Source organism: Notothenia rossii (genome assembly GCF_949606895.1).
Source record: "Notothenia rossii genome assembly, chromosome: 5".
Classification (NCBI taxonomy): Eukaryota; Metazoa; Chordata; class Actinopteri; order Perciformes; family Nototheniidae; genus Notothenia; species Notothenia rossii.
Window position 1 is genome coordinate 143534 of NC_136903.1, and position 23967 is coordinate 167500.

Here is a 23967-nt window from a genome sequence, read left to right on the forward strand (position 1 = left end):
CGAGGGTTACGCCGAGCGTCGAACAGCACTTGATGGAACCACGGCAGACTGTCCAAAACTGGATTTGAACGGGTCCACCCCGTCCCCCCCTCCCCCACCCCGTCCCCAGAACTACACATGCTGGCTATTGTGTTTCACAACATGTTCTCTATCTATGGCATGTCTCTACTGGGAGTTGTAGTTTTAAAAGACGTTTTCGTATTTCCCATAATAAGAAGTTGCCAGTTGTATTAAACTGTGTACATCCCTGGAGGTTTAGGGGATAGGAAACACTCAAATTTAAAACATATAATTAATAAATGTTTTTGATTTTGCTTCTTTCTCGGTCTCTGAAGTCTTACAGGGTTTGCACTCAATTGATCCTAAAAAGTCTGCCGGGCCTAACGGCCTCGACCCGTTCTTTTTAAAAATTGCAGCTCAGATTATAGCACAACCAGTAACTGATATTTTTAATCTCTCCCTGTCCACTCACACACTGCCAGCTCTGTGGAAGCAAGCTCTGGTATCGCCCCTCTTGAAAGCTGGTGATCCCACTGAGTTAAATAATTATCGTCCTATCTCAAATCTTTCTGTGTTATCAAAGATTCTTGAGTCCCTAGTTTCTACTCAACTAAAACTTTTTTTAAATTCACACAACATCCTTAACCCTATGCAATCTGGATTCAGATCAAAGCACAGTACTGTGACTGCCAGTCTGAAAGTCTTAGATGATATCAAGGCTGCTTTGGATAACAAATCTGTTTGTGTTGCATTGTTTATTGACCTAGCCAAAGCATTTGAGACTGTAGATCACCATATTATGTCTAATGTTATGTTGGTGTCTCGTTTCGGTCCTAATGCCATTTGCTGGTTTCAGAGTTATCTAACCGACCGTACTCAATGCGTCAGGTTGGGTAGCACTGTCTCTGACCCTGTCACCTTGGAGAAGGGCGATCCACAGGGCTCTATTTTGGGGCCTTTGCTCTTTTTATTATATGTAAACAATATTTGTAATCAGATGCAATTTTCTACCTATCATATGTATGCTGATGACACTATTGTATATTCATGTGCTCCTTCTCTGGACATGGCCGTTTCCAATTTAAAATCTGATTTTATCACGCTGCAGCATGCACTTCTTGATTCCAAACTGCTTTTGAACAGTAAGAAAACCAAAGCAATGCTCTTTGCTCCCAAGTCAGCGTCCTCTTGCCTCTCCATCGACACCCTTGATGGCATCTCTGTTGAGTTTGTTGATATCTACAAATATCTGGGCTTTTGGTTGGACAGTAATCTGAACTTCAAACACCATATCGAAGTTCTAACAAAGAAATTGAAATTCACTCTTGGCTTCCTTTACAGACTTAAATGTTGTTTTTCAACTTCATCCCGTAAAAGGTTGGTCTCTGGCTTATTCCTGTCCCAGCTGGACTACGGTGACACCATTTATAGATTTGCCTGTCCCACTGTCTTGGCCAAACTTGACCCACTCTACCATGCTGCACTGCGTTATATATTAAATGCACCCTATAGGACTCATCATTGCACACTGTATAGCCTAACTGGATGGTCCTCACTCACTATGCGTAGGATGCAGCATTGGTTTTTATTCATGTATAAAGCCATTTTAGGAAATCTTCCACTCTACATATGCGCCAGATTTGCTCCAGTTTGTGACTTTTACAACCTCAGATCCAGTGCCTGGATACGGTTCCAGGTTCCTGCTGTGCGGACTGAGGCTGGGAAAAGGAGTCTCTTTTATGATGGTCCTTGGTCTTGGAATGACCTTCAATCACGCCTCAAACTGACGGCACTTGTCTCTATAGCCTGTTTTAAATTGAAGTTGTCAGAAGTCCTTACCACCAGCTGTCACGGTTTGTGAAACAAGCAGGACCCAAATGCAGATATAAACTGAAACTTCCTTTATTTCAAGGCTATGATATATATATACAATGACAAACAGAACACTCACCGCAGAACTAGTCAGTGAACAAGACGAACCGACCAAGACAGACAGACAACCCAGAACTTAAATACACACAAGACTCAATCACACAACAAGACACAGGTGAGGAGGGAGGAGAAAACACAGGGGCCCAGGTGAACACAATCAGACCATTAGACACACCAGGGAAACTAATGACAAGAGGAACACACAGGGAAAAGGACCAGACAATAACCCAAAGGAAAACATGACATGGAAAACAGCAAAAACACCCAAACCTACAAAACCATAAACGTGACATAACATGAGAATCGTGACACCAGCTGTTCTTGCAGTAATAAGTAGTGCCTTTCTTACTGTCCTTACGTGCACAATGTAGTAACTGCTTTTTTCGTCTTTTGTTTTCTTAATTATGTTCTCTGTATTTGATATGTTTGTGTTATGTGTTATGTGTAACGTTGCTGCCTTCTTGGCCAGGTCAGCATTGTAAATGAGATTTTATCTCAATGCTTTTTATCTGGTTAAATAAAGGTTAAATAAATAAAATAAATGGGTGAAAATTGCTTGTGTCCATAATGGGCAGCTTTAATATATACCCACATGCCAGCTAAGGTCAGAAGAGCTTTATTTAACAGCTGGTCTTATGTCTGTGACCCCTCCTGTTGTTCATTGATAAGCCTGAAACATGCACTTCTCAAGGTTCAGAGTCACATTTTGCAAATATGGCAGAAGCCATCGATCATCTTAAGATAAGATATACTTTATTGATCCCAAGTTGGAAACATTTGCGTCACATCAGCATGTGTAACAGTTGTAAATATGCAGTGGTGTTTATTTGTAAATCATTTAGTATAATCACACAAATTCTGTGTTTCATATTTAATAATTCTGTGTTCTTTATGTATTGATTGTTCAATACCTGACAAGGCTGGAGATGAAATATCTACATACATCTTATAAGAGTATAATACATATGTATAATATCAGTTAAAATAAGTGCTTCAACATAGTTAACATTGCTGGAGGTATGCACACATATTGATAGATGTCTTGTAATGCACTATTGAGGAACCTGCGACCCAAGTTGTTCATTCATTGCATAACTACACCGTAGTTGTGAATATGACATGTCAATAAACCTTAGAAAATCTTGAAATCTTGAAAGGGATGTGCAAAATATTGATTATATACAGTCTTTAATTAACTATTAGTAGAGAATAACGAGTAATGAATAAACTTTATAGAGATCCTATTAATATCTAATAATTAAAATATTGAAATTCAATAACATGCTTTAACCACTAGGTGTCCCTTTCTATCAGCTGTGCACCTTTATGGTGTAAATACAGCCTATCTACCAATTGAATCAAATATAAAAGTCAGCCGAATTAGTGTTGATACTGCAAGGAAACGTATTGTGTGAAGAGAAATGGAAGATGTTGTTTCATTGCTGATATATTTATGATCCACGTCACGTTTTCAGTGTTGGCGACAGTTCCTCATGTTTGTCTAGAACTCTTCTCATCAGAGCTCTATAAATAGAGAACTACGGCAGATATGTAATATTTAATGCAGCCGAACCGTGTATTACAATGCCGTTATGTGAGGACTTTCAGAGAGAAAAGCAAGCACGCTCGGAATAAAGTATTATTTTATTCTTAAAAAAAGTTTTTGGTCTGTTTCCGGTATTTGTTAATGACGATGTGATGTGAGATGTGAGACTGGAATTGCACAGGGGAAAATAACGTATCTATGCCGCAATTTTAGATGCGGATTTTGTTCAACTAATACGTTTGCGCTGTGGACCAACACTATACATTGACGGGGAAGGGGTAGCAATAAAGATAACACCATTAAACAGTTACACAACATAACATAAATAATATTGTAGCAGCGTCCCTTGCAACCACCTTGGTAACAATTAAAACGTTGTATGGACACAATTTCCTGAAGTAATCTTTGTAATAACTAGCAAACTAAAGATCATGTACATCCACTGCACACATACTCTGAAATAACAACTTATATTTCTCGCATCAAATGACATCAAAACGCATTTTAATGGCCAAACTAACTTTAAAATAGGCATTTTCCACCGAGAATAAAACGAAGTTCGACCATGTTTTTTTTTTCTGCAGGGAGAAATTTGAAGATCACGTGACATAGACGCCAGCCATTGGAATGAATGGAATGCAGTTGGAGGTCAACCAATCACAGAGCTTGAGAATTAATCACGGGGCTTGTCAAACAGAGCACATGGTGTAGTCCTAAATGATAGCTGGGGATTCTGGGTAGTGTAGTGTCTTCTGCCATCCTTTACTCCGAAAAAATATTTGTTTCTCCGAATCGAAGGGGAAAAATACAAAAGCATTGCACACAATTTAAACCAATCAATGTTGTGTAATTAACAAGGAAAATCTGGTGTTTTTTAGTCGATGAGTAGTGCAGATATCACTGTAAAATCAATCGACAGTAAGGGGAGTACTTACTTCTGGGTGTACTAACAAAGCACTTATATACTAATAAAGGACTGGCTTATCTAAAGCCAGTTGAGTAGCACTTGAAATGTTTGGCTCTATGAAACCTGATGTACTTATATGATTCTGTTTTCTTCAAGGTTGTATCTTCTTGGCCGAACGCACTTATTGTAAGTCGCTTTGGATAAAAGCCTCAGCTAAATGCAATGTAGTGTAATGTACAATTCTCCGTTATCCAATGGGAATGCACGCTCACATTGCCTTTAGGCAGCCGACACAAACGAATGCCGTGCTTCCATGAGCGTCAAATCCCAGAATCGAAGATGGGAATACATTGCAATCAGTTGAAAGCTATTTGCATCCCTTTATGAAGCTGAAGGAGCCCAGGAGCGTCACAACTGCACGCCACGGGACCCTCACAACCCCCCCCCCCCCCCCCCCCCCCCCTCACCCACATCAAATCCTGTCTGACTGCAATAAAATCCTGGATGCAACACAACTTCCTCAAACTCAACAGCAATATAACTGAACTCCTCCTCATCAGCTGCAAATCCACCCTCAGCAAAACCCCCAACCTCACAGTCACCATCGATGGCACCCCTGTTTCCCCCTCCACCCAGGCACGCAACCCTAGCGTAATATTTGACCCCACCCTTTCCCTCGAGCCCCACATCCGCCAAGTTGTTAAAATCTAATTTTTCCACATCCGCAATATTGCCAAACTCCGTCCCACTCTCACCCGCCTTGCAGCTGAGTGACTCATTCACGCCTTCATCTCCTCCCGCTTTCACTATTGCAACTCACTCCTCTACGGCATCAGCAGTACATCCCGCAATAGACTCCAGCGTGTCCAGAACGCAGCCACCAGACTCCTCACCGACGCCAAATCATGGCATCACATCGTCCTCAAAGAACTCCACTGGCTTCCCGTTTCTCACCGCATCCATTACAAACTCCTGGTCCTCACTTACAAAGCCCTCCACCATCTACCCCCCCTACCTCACTGACCTCCTCATCCTCTACCATCCTCCCCGGACTCTCAGATCCACCTCAGCCGGTTTGCTTTCCACCCCCAAGGCTAAGCTCCGGAGCTTCGGGGATAGAGCCTTCTCTGTGGCAGCCCCAAAGCTCTGGAACTCCCTCCCCCAAGACCTCCTTGATTCTGAGTCCCTCACCCTGCTCCAGTCCCGCCTCAAAACCCAACTCTTCAACTCTGTTTATCCATAAGCCCCCTCCTCTCAATCAACTTCCTCTTGACTGCCTTTTCTGTTTATTTTATTTGTTTTGTTGTTTTTGTCTATTTTTTCCTGTCCTTGTTTGTCTACCCTCCCTCACACTGTAAAGCGTCTTTGAGTTCGAGAAAAGCGCTATATAAATATAATCTATTATTATACAAGGAGTTGCTTTGGTGTCTGGTGGTACGAACATAAACTACATTAGACAATAAGTTGTAAAAGAAGGTCAAAAATATAACCATGAAAAAATATATATTTTTTAAAAGTAGCCTCCCTGTATGCTGACCTTAAGAAGGTCTGGTCCCTGTATGCTGACCTTAAGAAGGTCTGGTCCCTGTATGCTTACCTAAAGAAGGTCTGGTCCCTGTATGCTGACCTAAAGAAGGTCTGGTCCCTGTATGCTGACCTAAAGAAGGTCTGGTCCCTGTATGCTGAACTAAAGAAGGTCTGGTCCCTGTATGCTGTCCTAAAGAAGGTCTGGTCCCTGTATGCTGTCCTAAAGAAGGTCTGGTCCCTGTATGCTAACATTAAGAAGGTCTGGTCCCTGTATGCTGACCTTAAGAAGGTCTGGTCCCTATATGCTGACCTTAAGAAGGTCTGGTCCCTATATGCTGACCTTAAGAAGGTCTGATCCCTGTATGATGAACTTAAGAAGGTCTAGTCCCTGTATGCTGACCTGAAGAAGGTCTAGTCCCTGTATGCTGACCTTAAGAAGGTCTGGTCCCTATATGCTGACCTTAAGAAGGTCTGATCCCTGTATGATGACCTTAAGAAGGTCTAGTACCTGTATGATGACCTTAAGAAGGTCTAGTCCCTGTATGCTGACCTGAAGAAGGTCTGGTCCCTGTATGCTGACCCAAAGAAGGTCTGATTCCTGTATGCTGACCTAAAGAAGGTCTGGTCCCTATATACTGACCTTAAGAAGGTCTGGTCCCTGTATAGTGACCTAAAAAAGGTCTAGTCCCTGTATGCTGACCTTAAGAAGATCTGGTCCCTGTATAGTGACCTTAAGAAGGTCTGGTCCCTGTATGGTGACCTTAAAAAGGTCTGGTCCCTGTATGCTGACCTGAAGAAGGTCTGGTCCCTGTATGCTGACCTAAAGAAGGTCTGGTCCCTGTATGCTGACCTGAAGAAGGTCTGGTCCCTGTATGCTGACCTTAAGAAGGTCTGGTCCCTGTATGCTGACCTTAAGAAGGTCTGGTCCCTGTATAGTGACCTAAAAAAGGTTTAGTCCCTGTATGCTGACCTTAAGAAGGTCTGGTCCCTGTATAGTGACCTTAAGAAGGTCTGGTCCCTGTATGGTGACCTTAAGAAGGTCTGGTCCCTGTATGCTGACCTTAAGAAGGTCTGGTCCCTGTATAGTGACCTTAAGAAGGTCTGGTCCCTGTATGGTGACCTTAAGAAGGTCTGGTCCCTGTATGGTGACCTTAAGAAGGTCTGGTCCCTGTATGCTGACCTTAAGAAGGTCTGGTCCCTGTATAGTGACCTAAAAAAGGTTTAGTCCCTGTATGCTGACCTTAAGAAGGTCTGGTCCCTGTATAGTGACCTTAAGAAGGTCTGGTCCCTGTATGGTGACCTACAGAAGGTCTGGTCCCTGTATGCTGACCTACAGAAGGTCTGGTCCCTGTATGGTGACCTTAAGAAGGTCTGGTCCCAGTATGCTGACCTTAAGAAGGTCTGGTCCCTGTATGCTGACCTAAAGAAGGTCTGGTCCCTGTATGCTGACCTCTGCAGGTGATGAAGAGGAGCAGCTCTTCATCGCCTTGTGTCTGGTCTCTCTGCAGGTGATGAAGAGGAGCAGCTCTGGTGTCTCTGCAGGTGATGAAGACGAGCAGCTCTTCTTCATCCTGTGTCTGGTCTCTCTGCAGGTGATGAAGACGAGCAGCTCTTCATCACCCTGTGTCTGGTGTCTCTGCAGGTGATGAAGACGAGCAGCCTCAGCAGCAGCATCCTCTTCCTTCCTATCGGGATTATAAATTCAACAGTTCCATAAAGAGCTTCCAGACGGGCTTCTTCCCCAGCAGCTGCAGTGACAGCAGCCAGCACAGCTTCCAGCTGGTTCTGGGCTCGGGGGCTCCTCCTCTGGGTGGGCCCTGTCAGCGCAGAGACGTCCAACCAGCAGAGAGCAGCACCGGCCAGTTCTGTGACGGGCCCCTGAAACCCAGAACTGCATATAGGTACCCATCTCATGTGTTTAATGAACAGGCCACTAGACGCCTTACACTTTCTTTCTTAGTTGTGATCACTTGCTTGGCTCCCGCTGATGTGTTCAGAATGTACGACTTGGGTTTAATCAAAAATAAAATAATAAACTTTTCACACATTAACAAAGAAAACCACCTTTAGAATAGTCAAACAAATCTTAGATCCTCTTTCTGGACGTTGTGTAGTCTTTCGCACAGGTTACCCATCTCTCTGTCTCTTTAGAGGCTGGTGGGAATTGTAGTCAGGATTAGGAGGTCAGGGTTAGGTGACAATATTTGGCAATTTTAACAAAAAACAAAAGACTGGCTCAGATTACATTACTATTGATTACTACTGATTACATCATCTTACATGTAACTAGTATATTTAACGGATTCCATTTTTAAAGTAACCATCCCAACCCTGATAATCAAGCGTCCAAAGGATGTTAAAAACCCTGAGGTCTCTGCCTTCAGAAACCCATAGCATTCATCTGTTCGTATCTCACATATCTATTATTACAATAAGCAGAGCATTACTTTACTGTATAGTATATCATTTTACATCTAGTTTTAGCTGATCTTATTCTATTTTACTTAGGGTAGAGGGTTATTGTAATGTTCCTGCATTAGTTGTACATTAGTCTGTCAACATTGTCTTGCACTATTTTATTTCTACTCTGTTTCTTTCTGCACTATTTTATAGTTTTCTGTCCTATATATTTGTGTTGCATTGTTGGAGAAGCCTGGGACTTCAGATTTTCATTTCATAACTACTGTGGCTTTGCATATGATGATTAAACATTTGAACTTTGAACTTAGATGTATTTGGCATACCTTTTCTCTGTGTGTCTGCAGGCTCAGCATCCGAGCGTTCACTCAGCTGTTTGATGACCAGCAGAGAGCCTCTCCTCTGTACAGCGACACCTACCTGTCACTACCCATTGTCACCGAGGCCGGTCCGCTGCCCGTCAGACATTAACGTCTTCATTTAAACCAAATAAATGTCCACAAATAAAAACGTTGTGTATCCTCCCTCAGAGCCTCTGAGCGGCGTGATCGAGGGTGTCAGTGCCGGCATGTTCCTTGTCGTCATGATGGTGGGGGTCACCGCTCTGCTGGTTTGCAGACAAAAGAGTCGTAAAGTGTAAGTATCTATGACTTAAAGACGTGATTACACAACTTACCTCCTCACTAACACTGTTTATCACTGTGCTGTCTCTGCTGGACTGTAACACACCTCCTCAATAACATTGTTTATCACTGTGCTGTCTCTGCTGGACTGTAACACACCTCCTCACTAACACTGTTTATCACTGTGCTGTCTCTGCTGGACTGTAACACACCTCCTCACTAACACTGTTTATCACTGTGCTGTCTCTGCTGGACTGTAACACACCTCCTCACTAACTCTGTTTATCACTGTGCTGCCCTCTGCTGGACTGTAACACACCTCCTCACTAACACTGTTTATCACTGTGCTGTCTCTGCTGGACTGTAACACACCTCCTCACTAACACTGTTTATCACTGTGCTGTCTCTGCTGGACTGTAACACACCTCCTCACTAACACTGTTTATCACTGTGCTGTCTCTGCTGGACTGTAACACACCTCCTCACTAACACTGTTTATCACTGTGCTGCCCTCTGCTGGACTGTAACACACCTCCTCACTAACACTGTTTATCACTGTGCTGCCCTCTGCTTGACTGTAACACACCTCCTCACTAACACTGTTTATCACTGTGCTGTCTCTGCTGGACTGTAACACACCTCCTGACTAACACTGTTTATCACTGTGCTGTCTCTGCTGGGCTGTAATACACCTCCTGACTAACACTGTTTATCACTGTGCTGTCTCTGCTGGACTGTAACACACCTCCTCACTAACACTGTTTATCACTGTGCTGTCTCTGCTGGACTGTAACACACCTCCTCACTAACACTGTTTATCACTGTGCTGTCTCTGCTGGACTTTAACACACCTCCTCACTAACACTGTTTATCACTGTGCTGTCTCTGCTGGACTGTAACACACCTCCTCACTAACTCTGTTTATCACTCTTTATCACTGTGCTGGACTGTAACACACCTCCTCACTAACACTGTTTATCACTCTTTATCACTGTGCTGGACTGTAACACACCTCCTCACTAACACTGTTTATCACTCTTTATCACTGTGCTGGACTGTAACACACCTCCTCACTAACACTGTTTATCACTGTTTATCACTGTGCTGGACTGTAACACACCTCCTCACTAACACTGTTTATCACTGTTCTGTCTCTGCTGGACTGTAACACACCTCCTCACTAACTCTGTTTATCACTGTGCTGTCTCTGCTGGACTGTAACACACCTCCTCACTAACTCTGTTTATCACTGTGCTGTCTCTGCTGGACTGTAACACACCTCCTCACTAACTCTGTTTATCACTGTTTATCACTGTGCTGGACTGTAACACACCTCCTCACTAACACTGTTTATCACTGTGCTGTCTCTGCTGGACTGTAACACACCTCCTCACTAACACTGTTTATCACTGTTCTGTCTCTGCTGGACTGTAACACACCTCCTCACTAACTCTGTTTATCACTGTGCTGTCTCTGCTGGACTGTAACACACCTCCTCACTAACTCTGTTTATCACTGTGCTGTCTCTGCTGGACTGTAACACACCTCCTCACTAACTCTGTTTATCACAGTGCTGTCTCTGCTGGACTGTAACACACCTCCTCACTAACTCTGTTTATCACTGTGCTGTCTCTGCTGGACTGTAACAAACCTCCTCACTAACACTGTTTATCACTGTGCTGTCTCTGCTGGACTGTAACACACCTCCTCACTAACACTGTTTATCACTGTGCTGTCTCTGCTGGACTATAACACACCTCCTCACTAACACTGTTTATCACTGTGCTGTCTCTGCTGGACTGTAACACACCTCCTCACTAACACTGTTTATCACTGTGCTGTCTCTGCTGGACTGTAACACACCTCCTCACTAACACTGTTTATCACTGTGCTGTCTCTGCTGGACTGTAACACACCTCCTCACCAACACTGTTTATCACTGTGCTGCCCTCTGCTGGACTGTAACACACCTCCTCACTAACACTGTTTATCACTGTGCTGTCTCTGCTGGACTGTAACACACCTCCTCACTAACACTGTTTATCACTGTGCTGTCTCTGCTGGACTGTAACACACCTCCTCACTAACTCTGTTTATCACTGTGCTGTCTCTGCTGGACTGTAACACACCTCCTCACTAACACTGTTTATCACTGTGCTGTCTCTGCTGGACTGTAACACACCTCATCACTAACTCTGTTTATCACTGTGCTGTCTCTGCTGGGCTGTAACACACCTCCTCACTAACACTGTTTATCACTGTGCTGTCTCTGCTGGACTGTAACACACCTCCTCACTAACACTGTTTATCACTGTGCTGTCTCTGCTGGACTGTAACACACCTCCTCACTAACACTGTTTATCACTGTGCTGTCTCTGCTGGACTGTAACACACCTCCTCACTAACACTGTTTATCACTGTGCTGTCTCTGCTGGACTGTAACACACCTCCTCACTAACTCTGTTTATCACTGTGCTGCCCTCTGCTGGACTGTAACACACCTCCTAACTAACACTGTTTATCACTGTGCTGCCCTCTGCTGGACTGTAACACACCTCCTAACTAACACTGTTTATCACTGTGCTGTCTCTGCTGGACTGTAACACACCTCCTCACTAACTCTGTTTATCACTGTGCTGTCTCTGCTGGACTGTAACACACCTCCTAACTAACACTGTTTATCACTGTGCTGCCCTCTGCTGGACTGTAACACACCTCCTAACTAACACTGTTTATCACTGTGCTGCCCTCTGCTGGACTGTAACACACCTCCTAACTAACACTGTTTATCACTGTGCTGCCCTCTGCTGGACTGTAACACACCTCCTCACTAACACTGTTTATCACTGTGCTGTCTCTGCTGGACTGTAACACACCTCCTCACTAACACTGTTTATCACTGTGCTGCCCTCTGCTGGACTGTAACACACCTCCTCACTAACACTGTTTATCACTGTGCTGTCTCTGCTGGACTGTAACACACCTCCTCACTAACACTGTTTATCACTGTGCTGCCCTCTGCTGGACTGTAACACACCTCCTCACTAACTCTGTTTATCACTGTGCTGTCTCTGCTGGACTGTAACACACCTCCTCACTAACTCTGTTTATCACTGTGCTGTCTCTGCTGGACTGTAACACACCTCCTCACTAACACTGTTTATCACTGTGCTGCCCTCTGCTGGACTGTAACACACCTCCTAACTAACACTGTTTATCACTGTGCTGTCTCTGCTGGACTGTAACACACCTCCTCACTAACACTGTTTATCACTGTGCTGTCTCTGCTGGACTGTAACACACCTCCTCACTAACTCTGTTTATCACTGTGCTGTCTCTGCTGGACTGTAACACACCTCCTAACTAACTCTGTTTATCACTGTGCTGTCTCTGCTGGACTGTAACACACCTCCTCAGTAACACTGTTTATCACTGTGCTGCCCTCTGCTGGACTGTAACACACCTCCTAACTAACACTGTTTATCACTGTGCTGTCTCTGCTGGACTGTAACACACCTCCTCACTAACACTGTTTATCACTGTGCTGTCTCTGCTGGACTGTAACACACCTCCTCACTAACACTGTTTATCACTGTGCTGTCTCTGCTGGACTGTAACACACCTCCTCACTAACACTGTTTATCACTGTGCTGTCTCTGCTGGACTGTAACACACCTCCTCACTAACACTGTTTATCACTGTGCTGTCTCTGCTGGACTGTAACACACCTCCTCACTAACACTGTTTATCACTTTGCTGTCTCTGCTGGACTGTAACACACCTCCTAACTAACTCTGTTTATCACTGTGCTGTCTCTGCTGGACTGTAACACACCTCCTCAGTAACACTGTTTATCACTGTGCTGCCCTCTGCTGGACTGTAACACACCACCTCACTAACACTGTTTATCACTGTGCTGTCTCTGCTGGACTGTAACACACCTCCTCAGTAACACTGTTTATCACTGTGCTGTCTCTGCTGGACTGTAACACACCTCCTCACTAACTCTGTTTATCACTGTGCTGTCTCTGCTGGACTGTAACACACCTCCTGACTAACACTGTTTATCACTGTGCTGTCTCTGCTGGACTGTAACACACCTCCTCACTAACACTGTTTATCACTGTGCTGTCTCTGCTGGACTGTAACACACCTCCTCACTAACACTGTTTATCACTGTGCTGTCTCTGCTGGACTGTAACACACCTCCTAACTAACTCTGTTTATCACTGTGCTGTCTCTGCTGGACTGTAACACACCTCCTCAGTAACACTGTTTATCACTGTGCTGCCCTCTGCTGGACTGTAACACACCTCCTGACTAACACTGTTTATCACTGTGCTGTCTCTGCTGGACTGTAACACACCTCCTGACTAACACTGTTTATCACTGTGCTGTCTCTGCTGGACTGTAACACACCTCCTAACTAACACTGTTTATCACTGTGCTGTCTCTGCTGGACTGTAACACACCTCCTCACTAACACTGTTTATCACTTTGCTGTCTCTGCTGGACTGTAACACACCTCCTCACTAACACTGTTTATCACTGTGCTGTCTCTGCTGGACTGTAACACACCTCCTCACTAACACTGTTTATCACTGTGCTGTCTCTGCTGGACTGTAACACACCTCCTCACTAACACTGTTTATCACTGTGCTGTCTCTGCTGGACTGTAACACACCTCCTCACTAACACTGTTTATCACTGTGCTGTCTCTGCTGGACTGTAACACACCTCCTCACTAACACTGTTTATCACTGTGCTGTCTCTGCTGGACTGTAACACACCTCCTCACTAACACTGTTTATCACTGTGCTGTTTCTGCTGGACTGTAACACACCTCCTCACTAACACTGTTTATCACTGTGCTGTCTCTGCTGGACTGTAACACACCTCCTCACTAACACTGTTTATCACTGTGCTGTCTCTGCTGGACTGTAACACACCTCCTCACTAACACTGTTTATCACTGTGCTGCCCTCTGCTGGACTGTAACACACCTCCTCACTAACTCTGTTTATCACTGTGCTGTCTCTGCTGGACTGTAACACACCTCCTGACTAACACTGTTTATCACTGTGCTGTCTCTGCTGGACTGTAACACACCTCCTCACTAACTCTGTTTATCACTGTGCTGTCTCTGCTGGACTGTAACAAACCTCCACACTAACTCTGTTTATCACTGTGCTGTCTCTGCTGGACTGTAACACACCTCCTGACTAACACTGTTTATCACTGTGCTGTCTCTGCTGGACTGTAACACACCTCCTCACTAACACTGTTTATCACTGTGCTGTCTCTGCTGGACTGTAACACACCTCCTCACTAACACTGTTTATCACTGTGCTGTCTCTGCTGGACTGTAACACACCTCCTCACTAACACTGTTTATCACTGTGCTGTCTCTGCTGGACTGTAACACACCTCCTCACTAACACTGTTTATCACTGTGCTGTCTCTGCTGGACTGTAACAAACCTCCTCACTAACTCTGTTTATCACTGTGCTGTCTCTGCTGGACTGTAACACACCTCCTCACTAACACTGTTTATCACTGTGCTGTCTCTGCTGGACTGTAACACACCTCCTCACTAACACTGTTTATCACTGTGCTGTCTCTGCTGGACTGTAACACACCTCCTCACTAACTCTGTTTATCACTGTGCTGTCTCTGCTGGACTGTAACAAACCTCCACACTAACTCTGTTTATCACTGTGCTGCCCTCTGCTGGACTGTAACACACCTCCTCACTAACACTGTTTATCACTGTGCTGTCTCTGCTGGACTGTAACACACCTCCTCACTAACACTGTTTATCACTGTGCTGTCTCTGCTGGACTGTAACACACCTCCTCACTAACACTGTTTATCACTGTGCTGTCTCTGCTGGACTGTAACACACCTCCTCACTAACTCTGTTTATCACTGTGCTGTCTCTGCTGGACTGTAACACACCTCCTCACTAACTCTGTTTATCACTGTGCTGTCTCTGCTGGACTGTAACAAACCTCCTCACTAACTCTGTTTATCACTGTGCTGTCTCTGCTGGACTGTAACACAACTCCTCACTAACACTGTTTATCACTGTGCTGTCTCTGCTGGACTGTAACAAACCTCCTCACTAACTCTGTTTATCACTGTGCTGTCTCTGCTGGACTGTAACACACCTCCTCACTAACTCTGTTTATCACTGTGCTGTCTCTGCTGGACTGTAACACACCTCCTCACTAACTCTGTTTATCACTGTGCTGTCTCTGCTGGACTGTAACACACCTCCTAACTAACACTGTTTATCACTGTGCTGTCTCTGCTGGACTGTAACACACCTCCTCACTAACACTGTTTATCACTGTGCTGTCTCTGCTGGACTGTAACACACCTCCTAACTAACACTGTTTATCACTGTGCTGTCTCTGCTGGACTGTAACACACCTCCTCACTAACACTGTTTATCACTGTGCTGTCTCTGCTGGACTGTAACACACCTCCTCACTAACACTGTTTATCACTGTGCTGTCTCTGCTGGACTGTAACACACCTCCTCACTAACTCTGTTTATCACTGTGCTGTCTCTGCTGGACTGTAACACACCTCCTCACTAACACTGTTTATCACTGTGCTGTCTCTGCTGGACTGTAACACACCTCCTCACTAACACTGTTTATCACTGTGCTGTCTTTGCTGGACTGTAACACACCTCCTCACTAACACTGTTTATCACTGTGCTGTCTCTGCTGGACTGTAACACACCTCCTCACTAACACTGTTTATCACTGTGCTGTCTCTGCTGGACTGTAACACACCTCCTCACTAACACTGTTTATCACTGTGCTGTCTTTGCTGGACTGTAACACACCTCCTCACTAACACTGTTTATCACTGTGCTGTCTCTGCTGGACTGTAACACACCTCCTCACTAACTCTGTTTATCACTGTGCTGTCTCTGCTGGACTGTAACACACCTCCTCACTAACACTGTTTATCACTGTGCTGTCTCTGCTGGACTATAACACACCTCCTCACTAACACTGTTTATCACTGTGCTGTCTCTGCTGGACTGTAACACACCTCCTCACTAACACTGTTTATCACTGTGCTGTCTCTGCTGGACTGTAACACACCTCCTCACTAACACTGTTTATCACTGTGCTGTCTCTGCTGGACTGTAACACACCTCCTCACTAACACTGTTTATCACTGTGCTGTCTCTGCTGGACTGTAACACACCTCCTCACTAACTCTGTTTATCACTGTGCTGTCTCTGCTGGACTGTAACACACCTCCTCACTAACACTGTTTATCACTGTGCTGTCTCTGCTGGACTGTAACACACCTCCTGACTAACTCTGTTTATCACTGTGCTGTCTCTGCTGGACTGTAACACACCTCCTCACTAACACTGTTTATCACTGTGCTGTCTCTGCTGGACTGTAACACACCTCCTGACTAACTCTGTTTATCACTGTGCTGTCTCTGCTGGACTGTAACACACCTCCTCACTAACTCTGTTTATCACTGTGCTGTCTCTGCTGGACTGTAACACACCTCCTCACTAACACTGTTTATCACTGTGCTGTCTCTGCTGGACTATAACACACCTCCTCACTAACACTGTTTATCACTGTGCTGTCTCTGCTGGACTGTAACACACCTCCTCACTAACACTGTTTATCACTGTGCTGCCCTCTGCTGGACTGTAACACACCTCCTCACTAACACTGTTTATCACTGTGCTGTCTCTGCTGGACCGTAACACACCTCCTCACTAAATCTGTTTATCACTGTGCTGTCTCTGCTGGACTGTAACACACCTCCTCAATAACACTGTTTATCACTGTGCTGTCTCTGCTGGACTATAACACACCTCCTCACTAACACTGTTTATCACTGTGCTGTCTCTGCTGGACTGTAACACACCTCCTCACTAACACTGTTTATCACTGTGCTGTCTCTGCTGGACTGTAACACACCTCCTCACTAACTCTGTTTATCACTGTGCTGCCCTGTGCTGGACTGTAACACACCTCCTCACTAACACTGTTTATCACTGTGCTGTCTCTGCTGGACTGTAACACACCTCCTCACTAACACTGTTTATCACTGTGCTGTCTCTGCTGGACTGTAACACACCTCCTCACTAACACTGTTTATCACTGTGCTGTCTCTGCTGGACTGTAACACACCTCCTCACTAACACTGTTTATCACTGTGCTGTCTCTGCTGGACTGTAACACACCTCCTCACTAACACTGTTTATCACTGTGCTGCCCTCTGCTGGACCGTAACACACCTCCTCACTAAATCTGTTTATCACTGTGCTGCCCTCTGCTGGACCGTAACACACCTCCTCACTAACTCTGTTTATCACTGTGCTGTCTCTGCTGGACTGTAACACACCTCCTCACTAACACTGTTTATCACTGTGCTGCCCTCTGCTTGACTGTAACACACCTCCTCACTAACACTGTTTATCACTGTGCTGTCTCTGCTGGACTGTAACACACCTCCTGACTAACTCTGTTTATCACTTTGCTGTCTCTGCTGGACTGTAACACACCTCCTGACTAACTCTGTTTATCACTGTGCTGTCTCTGCTGGACTGTAACACACCTCCTCACTAACACTGTTTATCACTGTGCTGTCTCTGCTGGACTGTAACACACCTCCTCACTAACACTGTTTATCACTGTGCTGTCTCTGCTGGACTGTAACACACCTCCTCACTAACACTGTTTATCACTGTGCTGTCTCTGCTGGACTGTAACACACCTCCTCACTAACACTGTTTATCACAGTGCTGTCTCTGCTGGACTGTAACACACCTCCTCACTAACACTGTTTATCACTGTGCTGTCTTTGCTGGACTGTAACACACCTCCTCACTAACACTGTTTATCACTGTGCTGTCTTTGCTGGACTGTAACACACCTCCTCACTAACACTGTTTATCACTGTGCTGTCTCTGCTGGACTGTAACACACCTCCTCACTAACACTGTTTATCACTGTGCTGTCTCTGCTGGACTGTAACACACCTCCTCACTAACACTGTTTATCACTGTGCTGTCTCTGCTGGACTGTAACACACCTCCTGACTAACACTGTTTATCACTGTGCTGTCTCTGCTGGACTGTAACACACCTCCTCACTAACACTGTTTATCACTGTGCTGTCTCTGCTGGACTGTAACACACCTCCTCACTAACACTGTTTATCACTGTGCTGTCTCTGCTGGACTGTAACACACCTCCTAACTAACACTATGATAAAGCTTTATGTATTCATGACTCGGGTCCGGATCTTTATCTCTTTCCATCATGGCTTACTTGTTAGTTGTGTGCGGACAAGTTGTTCTGAGGTTCTGATTGGACGACAGCGCAGGTGATGAATAAAGATAACTTGTGTGTTTCAGAGTTCAGGAGAGAATGGCGGTCAGGATGAGTATGAGGAGGGAGGGGCCAACATCAGGCCTCCATCAGGGAGTCAAAGGGTACAATACTGCATAAAATACTGCATTCTGTACTGTAATACTACTGCTGATAATACTGCATGTTGTACTGTAGGCGAGAGGGTTTTTTGTTTCAGCAGTTTTATTTTTGCTTAATACTTTACTCTGTTACAGTCCTATAAATGTCCTGAGCTTTGAGAGCCAATTCCACAAACTGCAGGCTGACTCCAACTATCTACTGTCAGAGGAGTATGAGGTCCGTTCATATTCCCTCCTATAACCTGTTACTCTCCTATTACCCGTTACTCTCCTATAACCCGTTACCCTCCTATAAACTATTACCCTCCTATAACCCGTTAACCTCCTATAACCTGTTACGCTCCTTTGACCCGTTACCCTCCTATAACCCCATACCCCCCTATAACCCGCTACCCTCCTATAACCTGTTACCCTCCTATAACCCGTTAATCTTCTATAACCCGTTACTCTCCTATAACCCGTTACCCTCCTATAAACTATTACCCTCCTATAACCCGCTACCCTCCTATAACCCGTTAACCTCCTATAACCTGTTACGCTCCTTTGACCCGTTACCCTCCTATAACCCGTTAACCTCCTATAACCTGTTACGCTCCTTTGACCCGTTACCCTCCTATAACCCCATACCCCCCTATAACCCGTTACCCTCCTGAAACCTGTTACCCTCCTATAACCTGTTACCCTCCTATAAACCGTTACCCTCCTATAACCCGTTACCCTCCTGAAACCTGTTACCCTCCTATAACCTGTTACCCTCCTGTAACCCGTTACCCTCCTATAACCCGCTACCCTCCTATAACCTGTTACCCTCCTATAACCCGTTACCCTCCTGTAACCCGTTACCCTCCTATAACCCGCTACCCTCTTATAACCTGTTACCCTCCTATAACACGTTACCCTCCTGTAACCCGTTACCCTCCTATAACCCGTTACCCTCCTATAACCCGTTACCCTCCTATAACACGTTACCCTCCTATAAACCATTACCCTCCTATAACCTGTTACCCTCCTATAACCCGTTAACCTCCTATAACCTGTTACGCTCCTTTGACCCGTTACCCTCCTATAACCCCATACCCCCCTATAACCCGCTACCCTCCTATAACCTGTTACCCTCCTATAACCCGTTAATCTTCTATAACCCGTTACTCTCCTATAACCCGTTACCCTCCTATAAACTATTACCCTCCTATAACCCGCTACCCTCCTATAACCCGTTAACCTCCTATAACCTGTTACGCTCCTTTGACCCGTTACCCTCCTATAACCCGTTAACCTCCTATAACCTGTTACGCTCCTTTGACCCGTTACCCTCCTATAACCCCATACCCCCCTATAACCCGCTACCCTCCTATAACCTGTTACCCTCCTATAACCCGTTACCCTCCTGAAACCTGTTACCCTCCTATAACCTGTTACCCTCCTATAAACCGTTACCCTCCTATAACCCGTTACCCTCCTGAAACCTGTTACCCTCCTATAACCTGTTACCCTCCTGTAACCCGTTACCCTCCTATAACCCGCTACCCTCCTATAACCTGTTACCCTCCTATAACCCGTTACCCTCCTGTAACCCGTTACCCTCCTATAACCCGCTACCCTCTTATAACCTGTTACTCTCCTATAACACGTTACCCTCCTGTAACCCGTTACCCTCCTATAACCCGTTACCCTCCTATAACCTGTTACCCTCCTATAACCCGTTACCCTCCTATAACACGTTACCCTCCTATAAACCATTACCCTCCTATAACACGTTACCCTCCTATAAACCATTACCCTCCTATAACCCGTTACCCTCCTATAACCTGTTACCCTCCTATAACACGTTACCCTCCTATAAACCATTACCCTCCTATAACCTGTTACCCTCCTATAACCCGCTACCCTCCTATAACCTGTTACCCTCCTATAACCCGTTACCCTCCTATAACCCGCTACCCTCCTATAACCTGTTACCCTCCTATAACCCGTTACCCTCCTATAACCTGTTACCCTCCTATAACCCGCTACCCTCCTATAACCTGTTACCCTCCTATAACCCGTTACCCTCCTATAACCTGTTACCCTCCTATAACCTGTTACCCTCCTATAACACGTTACCCTCCTATAACCTGTTACCCTCCTATAACCTGTTAACCTCCTATAACCTGTTACCCTCCTATAACCCGTTACCCTCCTATAACACGTTACCCTCCTATAACCCTTTACCCTCCTATAACCTGTTACCCTCCTATAACACGTTACCCTCCTATAAACCGTTACCCTCCTATAACCTGTTACCCTCCTATAACCCGTTACCCTCCTATAACCTGTTACCCTCCTATAACACGTTACCCTCCTATAACCCGTTACCCTCCTATAACCCGTTACCCTCCTATAACCTGTTACCCTCCAATAACCTGTTACCCTCCTATAACCCGTTACCCTCCTATAACCTGTTACCCTCCTATAACACGTTACCCTCCTATAACCCGTTACCCTCCTATAACCCGTTACCCTCCTATAACCCGCTACCCTCCTATAACCTGTTACCCTCCTATAACACGTTACCCTCCTGTAACCCGTTACCCTCCTATAACCCGTTACCCTCCTAAAACCTGTTACCCTCCTATAACACGTTACCCTCCTATAAACCGTTACCCTCCTATAACCTGTTACCCTCCTATAACCCGCTACCCTCCTATAACCTGTTACCCTCCTATAACCCGTTACCCTCCTATAACCCGCTACCCTCCTATAACCTGTTACCCTCCTATAACCCGTTACCCTCCTATAACCTGTTACCCTCCTATAACCCGCTACCCTCCTATAACCTGTTACCCTCCTATAACCCGTTACCCTCCTATAACCTGTTACCCTCCTATAACACGTTACCCTCCTATAAACCGTTACCCTCCTATAACCTGTTACCCTCCTATAACCCGTTACCCTCATATAACCTGTTAAACTCCTATAACACGTTACCCTCCTATAACCCGCTACCCTCCTATAACCCGTTACCCTCCTATAACCCGTTACCCTCCTATAACCTGTTACCCTCCTATAACCCGTTACCCTCCTATAACCTGTTACCCTCCTATAACACGTTACCCTCCTATAAACCGTTACCCTCCTATAACCTGTTACCCTCCTATAACCCGCTACCCTCCTATAACCCGCTACCCTCCTATAACCTGTTACCCTCCTATAACCCGTTACCCTCCTATAACCCGTTACCCTCCAATAACCTGTTACCCTCCTATAACCCGTTACCCTCCTATAACCTGTTACCCTCCTATAACCTGTTACCCTCCTATAACCCGCTACCCTCCTATAACCTGTTACCCTCCAATAACCTGTTACCCTCCTGTAACCCGTTACCCTCCTATAACCCGTTACCCTCCTATAACCTGTTACCCTCCTATAACCTGTTACCCTCCTGTAACCCGTTACCCTCCTATAACCCGTTACCCTCCAATAACCTGTTACCCTCCTATAACCCGTTACCCTCCTATAAACCGTTACCCTCCTATAACCTGTTACCCTCCTATAACCTGTTACCCTCCTATAACCCGTTACCCTCCTATAACCCGTTACCCTCCTATAACCCGTTACCCTCCTATAACCCGTTACCCTCCAATAACCTGTTACCCTCCTATAACCCGTTACCCTCCAATAACCTGTTACCCTCCTATAACCCGTTACCCTCCTATAAACCGTTACCCTCCTATAACCTGTTACCCTCCTATAACCCGCTACCCTCCTGTAACCCGTTACCCTCCTGTAACCTGTTACCCTCCTATAACCCGCTACCCTCCTATAACCTGTTACCCTCCTATAACCTGTTACCCTCCTATAACCCGCTACCCTCCTGTAACCCGTTACCCTCCTATAACCTGTTACGCTCCTTTGACCTGTTACCCTCCTATAACCCGCTACCCTCCTGTAACCTGTTACCCTCCTATAACCCGCTACCCTCCTATAACCTGTTACCCTCCTATAACCTGTTACCCTCCTATAACCCGCTACCCTCCTGTAACCCGTTACCCTCCTATAACCTGTTACGCTCCTGTGACCTGTTACCCTCCTATAACCCCATACCCTCCTATAAACCGTTACCCTCCTGTAACCTGGTACCCCCCTATAACCCGCTACCCTCCTATAACCTGTTATCCTCCTGTAACCCGTTACCCTCCTGTGACCCGTTACCCTCCTGTGACCCGTTACCCTCCTGTGACCCGCTACCCTCCTATAAACAGTTACCCTCCTATAACCTGTTACCCTCCTGTAACCCGTTACTCTCCTGTATCCCGTTACCCTCCTGTAACCTGCTACCCTCCTATAACCCGCTACCCTCCTATAACCCGTTACCCTCCTGTGACCCGTTACCCTCCTGTATCCCATTACCCTCCTGTATCCTGCTACCCTCCTATAACCCGCTACCCTCCTATAACCCGTTACCCTCCTATAACCCGTTACCCTCCTGTAACCCGTTACTCTCCTGTATCCCGTTACCCTCCTATAACCTGTTATCCTCCTGTAACCCGTTACCCTCCTGTGACCCGTTACCCTCCTGTGACCCGTTACCCTCCTGTGACCCGCTACCCTCCTATAAACAGTTACCCTCCTATAACCTGTTACCCTCCTATAACCTGTTACCCTCCTATAACCTGTTACCCTCCAATGACCCGTTACCCTCCTGTAACCCGTTACTCTCCTGTATCCCGTTACCCTCCTGTAACCTGCTACCCTCCTATAACCCGCTACCCTCCTATAACCCGTTACCCTCCTGTGACCCGTTACCCTCCTGTATCCCGTTACCCTCCTGTATCCTGCTACCCTCCTATAACCCGCTACCCTCCTATAACCCGTTACCCTCCTATAACCCGTTACCCTCCTGTAACCCGTTACTCTCCTGTATCCTGCTACCCTCCTATAACCCGCTACCCTCCTATAACCCGTTACCCTCCTGTGACCCGTTACCCTCCTGTAACCTGCTACCCTCCTATAACCTGTTACCCTCCTGTGACCCGTTACTCTCCTGTATCCCGTTACCCTCCTATAACCCGCTACCCTCCTATAACCCGTTACCCTCCTGTGACCCGTTACTCTCCTGTATCCCGTTACCCTCCTGTAACCTGCTACCCTCCTATAACCCGTTACCCTCCTATAACCCGTTACCCTCCTATAACCCGCTACCCTCCTATAACCCGTTACCCTCCTGTAACCCGTTACTCTCCTGTATCCCGTTACCCTCCTGTAACCTGCTACCCTCCTATAACCCGTTACCCTCCTATAACCCGTTACCCTCCTATAACCTGCTACCCTCCTATAACCCGTTACCCTCCTGTGACCCGTTACCCTCCTATAACCTGTTACCCTCCTATAACCCGTTACCCTCCTATAACCCGTTACCCTCCTATAACCCGTTACCCTCCTATAACCCGTTACCCTCCTATAACCCGCTACCCTCCTATAACCCGTTACCCTCCTATAACCCGCTACCCTCCTATAACCCGTTACCCTCCTATAACCCGTTACCC

General features: G+C 45.8%; 1 protein-coding gene across 3 annotated transcripts in view; it reads left to right on the forward strand.

The window, feature by feature from the left end:
• The window catches only part of LOC307041308 (receptor-type tyrosine-protein phosphatase beta-like), a 109738-nt gene that overhangs the window by 56497 nt on the left and 29274 nt on the right, over positions 1-23967 (forward strand). The window contains exons 16-21 of one of the 3 annotated variants that reach the window (XM_079684623.1): positions 7371-7454; positions 7555-7813; positions 8678-8778; positions 8861-8966; positions 18368-18445; positions 18578-18659. In XM_079684623.1, coding sequence (XP_079540749.1) covers positions 7371-7454; positions 7555-7813; positions 8678-8778; positions 8861-8966; positions 18368-18445; positions 18578-18659 — 710 coding nt within the window. Of the gene's footprint in view, positions 1-7370; positions 7455-7554; positions 7814-8677; positions 8779-8860; positions 8967-18367; positions 18446-18577; positions 18660-23967 lie in introns of those variants that run through there. The other 2 variants (XM_079684624.1, XM_079684625.1) reach the window with 2 other exon arrangements.